The sequence below is a fragment of the Rhagoletis zephyria genome, unplaced genomic scaffold, assembly GCF_001687245.7.
Source record: "Rhagoletis zephyria isolate East Lansing unplaced genomic scaffold, Rhagoletis_zephyria_1.1 Rzeph_scaffold_07184, whole genome shotgun sequence".
NCBI lineage: Eukaryota > Metazoa > Arthropoda > Insecta > Diptera > Tephritidae > Rhagoletis > Rhagoletis zephyria.
The window spans coordinates 7,340-23,306 of NW_016164267.1; the positions used below are offsets into that span (position 1 = coordinate 7,340).

Here is a 15,967-nt window from a genome sequence, read left to right on the forward strand (position 1 = left end):
CCATTAAACGTAAGGGGATGGACCGAGCTTTATCTCTTGATAAACATAGTTTGCAAGATACAGCGATCAGAGTTGATAAAATTACCAAATACCATGGTATTGCAGCTAGCACCTTACCAAACCGACGGAAATGGGTATTATTAAAAATATTTTCCCAAAACTTATACTTGACCTCAAATTTAGTGAAAACGAAACTTCCGATGAAATATTGGGCATTTAGAGACCTTTTGCTTTTGATATCTACGGGTCTGGTCATGAACCAAAGACCTTTTTTCAGATTCTGGTTTTTTTTTGGATTTTTTTTTTGGGATTTTTGGTTCATGGGGTCTGGAAAGACGGCAACACTGAATACAAGTATGTAAAAAGAAAACAAACAGCGATTATTGAGAAGAAAATAAGCAAATGGCAATAGAATACAAACGTCAAATCTGGTAGAAAAAATCACTTTGTCGCTTCACATATTTTCGATAGAAATAAATAAAATTACAAATTGAATATTTAATATATAACCTAGCATTTAAATTACGTGCTACTAAAACAGGTAAATGTATGACGCTCAGATAATTGAGTTGAAATTCTATAGTAAACATTTTACCAACATTCTTTGCTCGTAAGTCGCCTTTCCGCGCATGCCAAGATGATAATTTTTCCATATTGCTATTTGTGTTCCTAGCTTTTTTAACTACTTTTTAATTTCAGAAAACTGCCTGATATCAGATACTGATAAGTTAGCGAGTACTGACGGAAGTGTGCGGGGACCCGTGTTTACAAATTGTTCGCGTTGACTTCGCCAAAATCGTCGAAACACTTCAAAACGCCAGTAGCTCCAAGCGTGAGCGTTCAAAAACATTTACCATAACCACTCTCGAAACACGAGTCGCGTTGCTGATCGCTTTTGTGATTTCTTCTGATGAACACGACTGAGTGAAGGCAGCGGTACGCCTAGATAAAATACACAAGACCCGAAGAAAAGAGTCATCACCTGAGAGCTTGAAACGTGTTAGCGGTCGCCCCATAAAATCAGTCGTCGTCGCCACTTCGCTCGCGTTAAACGTGCCACTTTCATTTGCAATCCCAGCAATTTGATAACTGCTCTCCATACATAAATTATAGTACGCACGCGTCTAACGGAAGTAAACGCCATTAAATAATCTTTAAAATTTTCTTATACTTCAAAATATTTGTACAATATGGCCGATAAAACCAGCGTTTGCATTGTGGGCTCAGGAAACTGGTAAGTTAATAACTTGGTATTGCATTTAGTAACAATGTACTGCTGGATGTGGGTTGTTACACAAGTGTTCCAGAATCGTATTTAGTATATGTATATTTACATATATATGTACTTGTAACTCAGGTACATGACCAACGCGGAGCAACTGGCGCGCTTGAATGAAATGCACGCTATTATGGCGAACTTATGAAAGCAACTCCCACACAGTGTGTACAAGTGAACATTAACCAAGAATTATAGATTATTACATAACTATTATTTTATATTTTCTTTGTAACACATAGGGGTTCGGCAATAGCTAAGATTGTGGGTGCTAATTGCGCGAATCTTCCGCAATTCGAACCGTGTGTGAATATGTATGTGTATGAGGAACAAATAGATGGGAAAAAATTAACGGAAATCATAAATACTACCCATGAAAATGTTAAATATTTGCCAGGACACAAGCTACCTCCAAATGTGGTAAGTAAAATGTTATTTTATTTTATTTCATATAAGAGAATTAGTCAGTGACTGGAGAAAGAATAGCGCGTAAATTGATAACGACAATTGGAAAATTTACTGCTGATAGCGAAAGTCTGAGAACTGGCACGCTGCCAAATGCTGCTTCTTGACCTTAAGTAATGACTTGTTAAATGGTGTAGTGATAGCACACAACGTCAGCCATTTTAGACAGTATTTGCAATAGATTAACATCTAGCGACGGCGAGTGTTAGTTGCGTGAAATTTGTTCTTGTAGTAATACATAAATCTTATTTCAGAGCCACAATGTATAGCAATTTTTGGTAATAACACGCACGTGCTTATGCCTTAGACGAAACATTGCGAATTTTATATAATTTTCACATTAACTTGTGCTGATTAGCATTGAATATTTTTATAACATCATTTAAAAAAAAAACGTAAAATTTTTTTTATTATCGCTTGGTAGATGGAATAATTAAGAAACAAATAAAATTTACGCTCTGACAATTATTAGTCTCAGCTGCGCTTTGATGGACGGTATAGACGGTTTAATAGCTGTAATTAAATTGATACGCTCAGAAGTCAATAAGATTTTAGTTGACTCGCTTGAAATTGAATTGACAACATTTATTGGCATTCCTAATAGAAACACATAAACACTGGTTTGTTCATGTGTAAAATGTACTAAAATTGTTTATTGCATAAAACGAGGGGGGGGGGGGGGGTGGCGGCAACTTATAGTTTGATGAACTGCATCATAACAAAAGGCAACAGTGTTTTTGTTACGGCAAATCTTTAAACTGTTTTTGATAGACTTTTCTGTGGGGATTACGAATCCGTAAGCATAAAGTTTCCATCAGCTCTACATTTTGAGAAAAACGAGGTCAAATTGTCAAAAAATCGATTTTTTTGCAATATTTTAGAAGGTCTGGCAAAAAACAAAAGTTGATAGAAGCTCCACTTAGGCTTGAATTAAAGCTATAACTCTCAGCTACTATCCCTGAAACACTATCCCTGCACCTTGAGCTGATAGTCACTAATAGTCATTTATTGAACAATATAAAAATGTGCTATTGAAAAAGAAAATTAATTTTGTCAAAATCAGTTTTTGGTGTTAAATACAAACTAGAAGTGACCTTAGGGTTGAGGTGCAGGGATTTTTTACTCTTTGACCTCGTTTTTCTCAAAATCTGGAGCTGATGAAAACAAAAGTTTTTCCCATTTTTGTTGCCTTGTGTAATCAAACAAAAAGTGAGTTTTGGATTTTTAGTTAGTTACAGCTTTTTGTATTTCAGCGACGTTATGTCATAGGGCCTTCCTTTCTATATTAAGGGAACGATATGTACGTATGTAAGTTGTGTAGTTTTTAAGCATGGATCAGCTATAATTAATAATGTAACAGGTTTATGGATTGCAAGTATGACCTATTTTTGCACAGTTATAAGAATATTATCCAGAACAAACGAACAATAATTCAACAATAAAAACTTGCTAAAAAATCGTATTATTTTACATGTGCAAATAATTTAATTATGTAACTCTGAAAAATATAAACAAAGTCAGTGTATTTTCAAAACAATCAACATATTAATTAGAGAGTATTGTACTCTCTCGTTTTTCTCAGCAGCCTCCGCTCCAATGTACCAACATACATACATACGTATGTACATACATATATGCATGCGTACAAGAAAGAATATTAAGTAATACGCCACGCGCTTTTGCAAAATTGTTGCTTATTAAAATTAAAAAATTTAACTTACGTAAATGATTTTAAGCACCTCAAGCTAAGGCACAAATAGTACATACATAAGTTCATATGTTAAGAAGGTATTATCTAATCGGACACTGACAATGAAATCTTGCACTTTTTTTTTTGCTTTGTTCAGTTTATTTTTGTTCGTCGTCCCAATGCCACAATGCATGGCCACGATTGCGTTTCGCCTACGTTGGCCAAGAGCAATTGAGCAGCTGAGTAGCTGACATCCCACTGGTCGTTTTGTCATCGTTGTTACCGCAAACCTCCCTGCGCCATCCAACAATACCATATGTTCTCTACTCTATTGTGTTTTGGTAAAATCTGCTCATTTGTTGACTTTCTCCTCGTTCTCGCTGCACTCGCTAAAATAATCTTGTAATAACTTCCAATACTATATGTAAATCACTACATTTATCTTATCGCTGCATTTTACTTGGTCTTATTTAATTTTTAATTTGACTTTCGTCATTACTAAAAGTTATATTTAAATGTACATGCAGCTGTTACCACTCAGGTATGTATGTATGTAAGCTGCCTTTGTTTTTGTATTGCAGCTTTCTTTGTGTAGGTCAAGGCCGTGCAGCGCTTGTTTTCATGTGGCGAAAGCGTCCATCCTTTATTATTTTTGTTTTTGGTTTGCTACTTTTGCTTTTACTTTTGTATTTGCTTTTACTTTGTACTTCTTTCTTTCGCTGCATTCGTGTTGTCATGGTGGGTGGCAAAGTGGCAAGTGTCATGTGAGAGGTCATGGTTAAACTTGCACAACATGCAATTGATTTTCTTTAACAATTGATTGCTATTTATAAATTCACGCCGTTTGCATTTGATTTAAGTTTGTTTGATTTCCATTGTGCTAAGAAAAAACAAACATAATAATAAAACATAAGGAAATATGTACACCTGAGTTCAACTAATTATCGCCGAAATTCAATATGAAATAAAAGCTTCAAAACTTTCACAAATTAAAGAAAAATTAATCAAACTTAAAAAAGTTGTCATCAAAATTTCCAAATTTTTAATCAGGATATTAAGAAAATTTTCGGGTATGCAGTTTTATAGCCCATTCAATTTTATTTTAATAAAGTGCAAGTTTCAAGTCGATAAAAAGTACCGTTGTTTTTTTTTAGATTTTTTTTCTTGTGCAGCGTGTTGCGAATTTTCTTCCATATAACGAATGAACACAATTTATTTTTACTTTACGCCTTTCTTATGTTGGAATGCAACTATGTAGTATTGATGCGCCTAAAAGATACAGCGGTTTCCATTTTCAAGTTACATACCCGATGACAGTACGAATGGAAATTATTAGAGAACGACAGAACTTCGGCTTCGGCTAAAAAAAAAACCGAACTTTGGCCGAATATTTGTAATTTTTTTTAATTTAAAAGTTGTACAAAGTTTTAGTTTTAATGTTTCTATTTGGATGTGTAACCCTGCGTTCATTTTCATTTTGGAAATTACAGAATCCAATCAAAAATTATTTTTTTTTTTATTCTCGCAAAAATATATGAGTACGAAGGCTTTAAATTCATATTAACCATTCATTAAAAAACGAATTGAACGCTCTTTTAATGAACATCTGCTGCCAAGAAACTGAATACTGGTACAAAGCTCACATTTTCTGTTGAACAAAAAAAATAAATTTGTTTTAAAATATTTGTCTGCCCCTCCATCAAGTGTGTCTAGTGAGCAATTGCTCAGTGCTGAAGGTTGCAAGGTGAAAATGCCGATAGGCTATTATTTTTTTCACATTATAACATAAAATTATTTAATTTCGAGTATTAAAAATAAAGGCATTTTGTTATTAACTTTACATACATAGGTATTTTACGTTATAAATTGAAATGGAGGGTGATTTAAACAAATGTACCTTTTTTATTAAACTTGACTTTAAAAAATTCATTGATTATTTATTATTTTAGACCTTGAAATGTTCGGTTCGGTGAAAATTCCTAAAAATAAATAAATAAACATGAAATGGCAAACAATATCACTTCGAGATGGGGGTGCTATTGTATGGACTGATACTGTATATATACAACTGCATACTTGGGTCTTAAAATGATTACTAAGTGAATATCCATATCTACACTAACTACATATAGTCGTTTAAAGTACAAAACCGCGTATCGTCATCCTACAAAATCGCGTAACTGACATTTTTTGCCAAAAATTGGATTTGCTCACACAAGCTCTTGGCTCAATCCTTATCCATGCATCCTGAAATATACTAGCCAGAAATGCGTTGCTTTATAAAAAAAGAAAACCATTTTGCAATATGAGTGGTTTTACTCTCAAGAAAATAATTTATGCAACCTCACATACGCGGTTTTGCATTTTGTTGATACGCGGTTTTGTAGTTTAAACGATGATATGCATTCATTGAAGATTTGTAGTTATGTGTGGTTAAAGTTCAGTGTTTATATTGTTTTAATATCGTTATGGGTTTGGACTCGTAATAGAATTGAGATAAGGACACAAAATTTTCACAAACATTCTGATACGCAATCGTGCGCTTTGAATAGTCAACGTGTTATGGCTCGTTATTATCGAACTTTAAGTATAGGTTTTTAGTAGTCAGTTCTATAAGGTATGCATTTTGTGAAAGCAAGAATACACACAGATACATTTGAACATTAGAGTGCATCACTCTCAATAAAAAAAAAAAAAAAATCGGTACCATCAGAATTATAAAAATTCATACATATAAATATTTTTTAAGACTATTATATTTAAAAATATTAAGACTTACATGAGCTCGACCTATTTGAAAATACCTCCAAAAATCGATTTTTGTTATCAATCAGATAAGTTTTTAAAAATATATATTTTTTTAATCACCTCATATGATAGAGGAGTTCAAATCAGCCTTATCCTGAGTTTCACCCGAAAAAAAGTTCACCTGAAAATTTGTCTTCCGACCATAGTAAATACATGGAAACCAAAAGTGAAAAGTGAAGAATTTTGGAGGCATTTTGAAATCGGTCTAGCTCACGTAAATCGTAATATTTTTCCAAAATATTTTGACAGAAATTTTAAAATGTAATAAATTTTTAATTCCGGTGGAAAATTCGCAACTTTTTGGTGAGGCACCCTTATGTACATACACTATATGTACATACTATGGTTTTCGATTTCCCCTTTTTCCAAACCAGGTTTGAAGTTGTTCGAAAAATTGCAATTTGAAAAAAACGGTTCCTGATTTTGAAATTAAGAAAAAACTGGATAAACCGGATTTATTTTACGTAGTTTTTATGACGTTTAAGTTACTTTTAAGTCCAAAGTAAAACAAAAATGTGTGAAAAATTCGCGTTTGGTCTTATTTTAAATTTTTTTTATCTGTACTCCACTGCATTTGACTTTTTTTCGTTTTTGAGCAGTTTCCTTGCCGCCTTCCATGGTTCAATTTCTGGTCCCAGAAACATCAAAAAAAGCTTTTGCAAATAGCGGTTGGAAATCAAGATTTGTATGAAAAAAACCGGTTTGTTTGATAAAAAAATCCGATTTGTTCGATATTCGAAAGTCAAGATTTCAAAAAAAAAAAAACCGCCTATTTACAGGAAGTAAAATAATAACTGTCGCACAGGTTTTTTGATAAATGAAAGGGTCCTTTATAGATTTTGCTAAAAAAAGTACTTTATTGTTACTTTTCCACACAATTTATTTAATTTTATTAATTAGTTTTTTAACCGACTTCCAAAAAAGGANTTTTTTTATGTATGTTACCGCATAACTTTGGACCACGTCAACCGATTTCGATAATTCTTTTTGCATCGGAAAGGTAGTGTCTCAGAGGTGGTCCCATACTAATCTGGTTAAGATCCGATCAGCGGATCATGAGATATATATATATATATTTTTTTTTATATGAGAGTTGAAGTCGGTTTTTTTTTTGCTAAAGATTACTTGTTAATTTTAACTCTTATTTGGGTTTACCAGCGGTAAACATTTTGAGAGAAAAGCGCAAGCGGCACGCAAATCTTCGTCGGGTTAATTTATTCCATATTTTCTGTAACCATAGGCTGTGAAAATTCGTAATATAATTTTTATGATACCTTGCAAACCCCCTTAATACATAAGTATATGTATATATGACACTTACGACATCGTTGTGAACACCCCTATTGTATGTGCACTGAAATCAATTTAGCATTTCAAAGTCAAACCTTTAAATTAGCCCTTGATTATTTTATTCTAAAAAGTGGGAAGTGCTTAATTGAAATTTTACGATGCTGTTGTTCGTGTTCCTAATAAATTGTAAAGATACTGTATAAAGTGCATTCTAAATATTATCGCACTTCGTTGGCAATTAGCCAATAAATTCTCTTATCTGCAGCGGAATTTTTAATCCATTCGAAAAATATAAACAATTTTCTTCCTTCATCAAAGTCGTTTTCATTCACATAAAAAATAAAATCACCGAAAGGTGATGGACTTTTTAAATTGATTGTTAAAATTAATTTTTATACGTAATTTGTAGATCTGTAGAAGAAGACGTTCAGGGTCAGATATGTATATGTATAAACATTTTTGAACATGTGCACATGCATACATACATACATGTGCGCTATGTGGATGTATGAATGCATTTATAATACTTAAGATGTCTGCTGGCTTCCATGAATTATAATAATTTGTCACAATCTCTAATTCTTAGGGAATTGTCGTTTATTAAATAATATCTTTGGTATTTCGAATATAACACAATTTTTTTAAATTAGTCATTGACTGGCCGCTGGTTGATTGAACTTGTTTGAAATGCAATGCTGGTGATTTTTTTGTAAGTAATGCATACACGATTTTCTACTAGATATTCACTTACAAACATACATACTGTGCATTAGGGTGCTCCTTAAAAAATCAATTGAACGATTTTTTTTCAATCTCACCCCTTCATTCGGTAATACCACGGTCACCGATATCACATACAAATTTTGGTACCGATTGGAGACGGTTAAGGCGTGTCGCCCAGGGGCCAAAGTTCAGATTACCATATGAAGACGCCTTAACCGACACCAATGGGACCAAAATTTATATGTGATATCTTCGACTATAGTAGTATCGATTTTGGATATTATATGAAAAAAATTAATTTTAACTTTTTGAGTCTTAATAGAGGAATCTGTACTTTGCCCCCCGTGCGACACGCCTTAAAGGTCTCCAATCGGGACCAAATCTTATATGTGCTATCTGTGACAGTGGTATTACCGATCGAGGGGATGAGACTGAAAAAATCGTTCATTTGATTTTTTAAGGACCACCCTAATGTGCATACATACATTCCCTATCTTCAATTTCATTATTTATTTTTATAAATGTTGTACAAGAAACATTCTTCTGTATGCACATATGCATGTACATACATACATACATATCTGCACACGGTATAAATCATTAACAATTTGACTTCAGTTTTATTGGCGCTTTAAACCGCACAATCGCCTATTCAATTATTGTATTTCGCCGCCGGCATGCTCATTATTCGTTTTTTTGTAATTGTATTCGGATGTTTTTCGATTTTTTGCTTTTTGTTTCCGTTTGATAAAAAATAGAGTACACCTGAACACACCTTTATTAAGCTTACAAGTTTTGGTTTATGTTAAAGATATAGGCGTATGTAAATAAGCTGGGGTGTAAAAAAAAAATAAAATTGAGGTGTATCTTAAAATGCATACTAGAATCGAGACGGTAATAGCACGTACTTTCAAAACTGATTTTACAAAAAGGAGAAGGTTATCAAGTGGTAAGAATATTTTATATTTTTTTTATATTTTTTTATGTATGTCATCGCATAACTTTAGTCTACGTTAATCGATTTTTATTATTCCTTTTCTAAAGGAAAGGTGTTACCTCACAAGCGGTCCCATACTAATTTGCTTTATATCCTATCATTGGATCATGAAGAGATGAACGATAATCTTAAATTTTTATGAGAATTGAAGGCGGTTTTGTTTTTGGCTTAAAAATTACTTGTATATTATAATACCTCTGGCTCTAATGACCTCATATGTTCTTATAATTCTCCAAATTTGTATTTAATACAATATTTTTTTTTTCAAATCGTAGCTGCCACATGCATAATATGCGAAGAGGCAATAATTTGCACGGTCAGAAATTAAGAAAATACACGTAGTAATAAAAAATTTCTATTCTGATGGTTATCAAAAGCAATTTTGTACTTAGCAACTTTTTCACTATCATTGAACGTAATAAAGATTATGTATTTGAAAAAAATAATCATAACATTATGAGCATTAAAATATCGCTCTGTCATGAAATTAATTGATTCATAGCAAACAAAAGTATGTATTATGTATATTCACGATTAAAATAATGCAAATATTTATTAATAATTTTTTAAAGAAAAGCTCTATGTAACTAACCATTTATTCGTGATTCGCTGGCCTGGGACTCATAACGTTCCATATAAAAAATTTTCACCATCCCGAAGTGTTAATTTTACGATTACTAAGAAGAGAATTTAGCTTAATTCTAAAGTGTATAACCTGGCACGCCTTAAAATTAGTTTTATAAAAAAAAATCAATGTACACATGTATGTAATTCGCTAAACTTTTCCTAGTAAATGATCTGAGAATATAGAAAACTATAAAGTTAAGAAATCTGTATTAAAGTTTTTTTCTTTGCTAACATTCTAATCAAAGTTTTGTATGCATTTTAAGACGATAACACTATGCAAGTTTCATGGATATGTAATACCTCTGCGGATTCTCTCCGGAGTATCGTTACAGAGATATTCTCACACACTATTAATTTTCTAAAAAAGTTAAACAATCACAATTAAAAAATATGTAATAATTTATTACATTATCGTAAGACGTTAATAAGTTAGTTTTATGGGGAAAAATAAGAACCGATAAATGAAAAATGTAAAAATGTAGGTACATTAGGGTACATCGTTCTCCATACAAAAAAAAAGTACTGTAAAATTTCGCCAAAATATTACTAGTTTTTAAAAATATTTTATTTTTCAATCCAACTCAGATTATAGAAGTGTTTAAAGGGCAGATAAATTTTAAAACCTACTTGAGAAAACGGCCCTTAAAATATAATAAATTTTATAATTCCAGCGGATAATCCACAACTTGTTTTTGTGACGTACCCTAATGTACCACAAATATAAACATACTCGTTCGGGCATTTGAATGTATTTTTATGTTAGGTGTCTATAAACTGTGCTTTATGGCGCATTTACATGGTATGAAGCCATATGAACTGTTGATACGCTAAAATAGAGGGACTACATGTTCTAATGAGGAATTCAATGATTTGGAGTGGGATGCATATAATAAATTTTTTCATATGAAAAGTTATGGGGAGATACTGTAAACATACTGTTGTGATACTGTTAAGCATATGAAATTATAGCAAGTTGAATTTTCATACATCTTCCCATAAAAAGTTTACATACTTACTTACATACAAAGCAAGTTAAACAAAGCTTGTAAAAATAAAATCAAACAAGTAATTTTTAAACTGCAACTTTTATTGTGGAGGCGCCCTAATGCACATACACCTTTACAAATATACAGATATAAACACGTGCACACCTTAAATACCAATAAATAATCATATAATTACGTCCTATTGACCAATTGGCAGGATTTTATCGGATTGAAATAAAATCCGCATATTTATCGCGAATAATTTTCATTTATGGTATGATTAGAAGACCAACGTCGGCGTCAATATGCTGTTATACATACCTAATATAAACCGAGTACTACAAAATTGATTTATCGCTTAGGAACAATATTAGACAATGTGACGCCTGCAATCGCTCATTTGTGGCGCTTTTTTTCCTATTAACGCGAAGCTCAATGAACAATCATGATTTATTAAATGAATTATTTATATAAAGTATTTATATATTATCCACTATCAGGGCAGCGCACATGCAAAGTATACACGCGAATGGATTCCATTAATTTTCTTTCATCTCTTTTACAGGTCGCTGTACCGGATCTCATTGAAGCGTGCAAAAACGCTGATATTCTCATTTTCGTTGTGCCACATCAGTTCATCCCGAACTTCTGCAAAACGCTTTTGGGTAAAATTAAGCCCAATGCTATAGCTATTTCGCTGATTAAGGGCTTTGACAAGGCCGAAGGCGGTGGCATCGATCTTATTTCCCACATCATTACCCGCCATTTGAAGGTATATCGACAATAATTTAGATTACCTTATACGAACGTATGTATGTCAAACAAATGCTCATATACTATATCTCTCTTATAGATTCCCTGCTCTGTGCTTATGGGTGCCAATTTGGCTAATGAAGTGGCGCAGGGTAACTTCTGCGAAACTACAATTGGTTGCCGGGATATTAAGTACTCTAAACTACTGCGTGATCTCTTCCAAGCTGATTTCTTCCGAGTTGTTGTGGTGGAAGACGCTGATGCCGTTGAAGTTTGTGGTGCGCTCAAGGTGGGTTACGTTTTGTATTAGTGAAATTTTATTTATATTATAATGTATAACAAGTAAATATTTCTTAATTGTGCAGAACATTGTTGCCACCGGTGCTGGTTTCATCGATGGTCTAGGTTTAGGTGACAACACTAAGGCAGCCGTCATTCGATTGGGTCTGATGGAAATGGTACGATTTGTTGATGTTTTCTACCCAGGCAGCAAGCTATCAACATTCTTCGAGAGCTGTGGTGTTGCTGATCTGATTACCACTTGCTATGGTAGGTCATTGTAGAGATGAAGAAGTTTAATTTTAAATATGCTACAATTGTATTTTTTCTTTTCTTTAATAGGTGGTCGTAACCGTCGCGTTGCAGAGGCTTTTGTGAAAACCGGAAAAACTATCGAACAACTCGAAAACGAAATGTTGAATGGACAGAAATTGCAAGGTCCCCCCACCGCCGAAGAAGTGAATTACATGCTGAAGAACAAGGGCTTGGAAGAAAAGTAAATATGCACACAAATGTGCACATATTTGAATATCTAATAATTTTAACAAATTTTTGCTTACAGATTCCCACTGTTCACGGCCATTCATAAGATCTGCACAAGTCAGTTGAAAGTTCAAGATTTTATTGATTGCATACGTAATCACCTCTGAGCATATGTAAGTTGATGTGTTCTTTAGTGCACTTTTTCCTCTTACAATGAGCTTCCTAAAGCAGTAATTCCACTAAAGCAATATTCCTTATGAATCAAAATTTTCCCTTTGAAATTTGTTTCCTCCTTAATGTTTCCATTAAAAGTTGTTCTTATTTTGTAACCTGATTTGCGATTTACGTTTGTATGTAGCCTAATTTAGTAGTTGCACGTTTCTCGTTCACTTGTACTTACTTATTTTGCTTTTGTTGAAGTTGTTAATGATTGCAGTTAGCTTTAATTTTTCGCTTAATTTTAACTATTACGTTTAAGTATATATAAAATATTAAATTGTAAATACACTTCTGTTCGACACCAAAGTATTTTATTTTATTCTAAAAGCAAAATTTGCCGCACCACACCTTATTTTCTTACTAACATTGCACACAATTTGTAGAAAATTGTCTCACATTTTTATTTTTTTTTGTTACGACAGTCAAAAAGGCTGTGCGGTTAATCACGCATGATAGTTGGTGGTGGCGAATGTTGAAATTTCTAAATCCCCTTTATATGTATTAATATGCAGCGGTTAAAACAACGTTTCGCTGCATTTACCCTCTGTAGGGGTCATAGGAAACCACTTCATAAATGGCCAGCAACTACTACGGGCTGTTTTTTTTTTCATTTACATATGTATATCTGGTAGTTACTTATATGTATATTTTAAGCCTTTGTTGGACAGCATTCCTTAGTTCAGGCTTCTTATTTCTAATAGTATTTAAACAAAGTGATGAATAAGATATTGAAAACTCAAATTCATTGAGGTTGAGTGGTGAAAAGTGTGTTTCCAAATTATCATGCCTTCACTTGCTTTTTATCGGACGGTTTGTATTTATTTTTAAAAATTTTGTGCATAGCCTTTTTCGCTTTGTTTGCCTTAGCTATTGGCGTACAGTTATAATTATTATAATTTTTATTGCAGATATCATCCAACGAATATATTTCCGCTCTAAAATCATGTATATGTATGTGCATGCGTCAGCGAACTTTTATGGTTTCCTCTATCAAAAACTTAACTATTCCAAGCATTACTAACAAATAATCATTAACCACTCTTGGCACTCAATTGCATATGTTTCTCTTCACGCATTTTAACACTAAAAACAATTTTCCACATTTTCCATTTCTCTTAGGGATGAGCCCATTATTGTTGTGCAACCGAAGTTGTAATTTTCTGCACCCTTTGCCATAAAACATACAAATCGCGCCTAATTGGATTTTCGGGAAAAGATATAAATGGAATATACATGCATAAGTATTAGAGCGCATAACATTAATTTATGTATGTTCTCTTAATACGTTATGCCTTACATACATACATATATCGATAAAAACAAAACAAAAAAAAAAAACATACAAATTGAAATCATTAGAGAGTCGCACTTCAATTCTAACCTAACCTTTTCGCTCATCAAAACAATCACCCCGAACAGTTTCACGATCACGTATGCCGAACTCAAGCACTCCGGTATACATATGTAAGTATTTAGAAGCAGAAAAATGACCATGATTGCGATTAAAAGCCATCATCATCAAGCGTGTCGAGAGATTTTACATTCATATATTTGTATATCATAAGTTAATTCAAGTTGTATATATTTTGTATGTATCTGAGGCATATTTGTAAATATCTATAAATAACTATTGTGGTCAATGTTTAATTATGTATTTGTTATATTAATAAAAAAAGATTTATAACAAAATTGTTGATAATAAATAGGAATGGTTTTGAAAAATGAAATCAAAGTCATGCATTTCATATCATTGCATTAGGGTCATCCATTTGAGTCGGTTATCATTTTGATTCGTAATGAGATAATTGAGCGGAGCTACGCCGAGTTTAGAATTTTTTTAATATAATACATTTTTTTAATAAAAGAACTGCCTAATATGTATAAGTGTTTAACAATTTGGCTATAGAAGTTACTGAAATATTACAACTGATTGTGGTTATTACCCGCTTGAGGCCATTTTTAATATTATCCACACGAAGGGACGAGTATAAAAAGGATAAACATAGCCTAAATGATTTTGCTTTCTATTTAGTTTCTGTAAGGTTTTTTTTTTTATAAATAACTATAAACAAAGTTATAATACCCGTACGCACAAATGTGATTGCTCCACAGTATTTGACAAGTCAAAAATGCTAAACTGTCGATGTTTGCTAGGGTTTTTTTTCCAATTTAAGGAAATTCACCCGTGTGTGTATTAAAAATCAGTTAGAATATTTAAACATTCTTCTGGAACAGCGTGATAAAGGGAATTCGCCATATATATACAGTGCGGTCAATGAATTAGACCAAAATTCAAAATGATAAAAGCTTCAAGTTGCACAAATTTAAAAAAAAAAATGTATCAAATTAAAAAAATTGCCATACAATTTTTAAGTTAAAATTTTCGGGTAAAGTGATAAGAGATTTTCTGCATTATAAATTTTCGTAAGATTTTCTTTACATTTTAGCATTATACATTATATAAATACGAGTTAAGCAACTACCAGGAGAATGTTGATTCATACACCCACATTGCCAATTTTCACACCTTTATGTGTACATAATATAAAATCATTTGCAATCCATATATTTTTTATTTTTAAGTTCATACGATACAAATTATGAGTATCTTCCAGCTACTCGATGTTATTGACTAAACACACCATCAACTAGGTATCTACAATCCGCGCATTCACTTTTCTTCGGTATTCTCCAGCTAGGTGCTTTTCCTTTAGATATACTCTGCTTTAAATGCTTAAAATTTTGGTAGACACAAACAAAAAACCAAGAGAATGAAACGGAAGAAAAAAAAATCGATTTTTGGATATGGTTTGCAATTTAATGCTGCTACAACGACATTAAACGTATGTATGTCTAAATGTGCAATTCGGCTGACTCCAGATTGGTTCTATTCCCCCCGATTGGCATGCTTATCACCCGATTTGTTAAAACACTAAATTTATAAAAGTAGTTATGCTAATTATTTCTCTTTCTTCTTATATCTTCTTCTATTTCACAGGCAAGAGCTCTAAATAAATAAGTATGTAAGCTGTAAAGAAAGAATACGCATGTTAGCAAACACACATATATGCATATAATAGTATAAAATTGCATACTCAATAAGACCCACCACTATCTATCGAGAAACGCAAAATGACAAACGTGCAAAAAATATCTAAAACCAAAGAAGAAAAGACAAAACATGACACCACACTTTTAATCAAGTCAGAAATAAAATTAGTGAAATAGGAAAATTTTAAAACAACTCCAGTTATTTTAAAAGTACATATGTACATACATATGTATGTACATAGATATGTATTTATATGTATGTATGGCTATTAATTTTAAAGCCATACCACCAAACTGAAAGCTTTGTATAAAGTACCTGG

The 15,967-nt window shown here is 32.4% G+C and overlaps 1 protein-coding gene across 1 annotated transcript; it reads left to right on the forward strand.

The window, feature by feature from the left end:
* Nucleotides 1–389: 389 nt before the first annotated feature.
* Gpdh1 (Glycerol-3-phosphate dehydrogenase 1) lies at nt 390–12,711 on the forward strand. Its single transcript, XM_017629911.1, has 8 exons — nt 390–541; nt 700–1,234; nt 1,519–1,696; nt 11,428–11,634; nt 11,716–11,904; nt 11,981–12,164; nt 12,237–12,390; nt 12,457–12,711. Exons 2-8 carry the CDS (start codon nt 1,191–1,193, stop codon nt 12,542–12,544), a joined length of 1,044 nt encoding a protein of 347 aa, XP_017485400.1. The 5' UTR covers nt 390–541; nt 700–1,190; the 3' UTR covers nt 12,545–12,711.
* Nucleotides 12,712–15,967: the final 3,256 nt, after the last annotated feature.

Excerpts from the sequence above, each read along its gene's own strand:
- Gpdh1 (XM_017629911.1), top strand. The coding sequence starts at position 1,191 with ATGGCCGATAAAACCAGCGTTTGCATTGTGGGCTCAGGAAACTG. Across the intron at positions 1,235-1,518 it reads ATTGTGGGCTCAGGAAACTG|GGGTTCGGCAATAGCTAAGA; the intron begins GTAAGTTAATAA and ends TGTAACACATAG. Across the intron at positions 12,165-12,236 it reads TCTGATTACCACTTGCTATG|GTGGTCGTAACCGTCGCGTT; the intron begins GTAGGTCATTGT and ends TTTCTTTAATAG.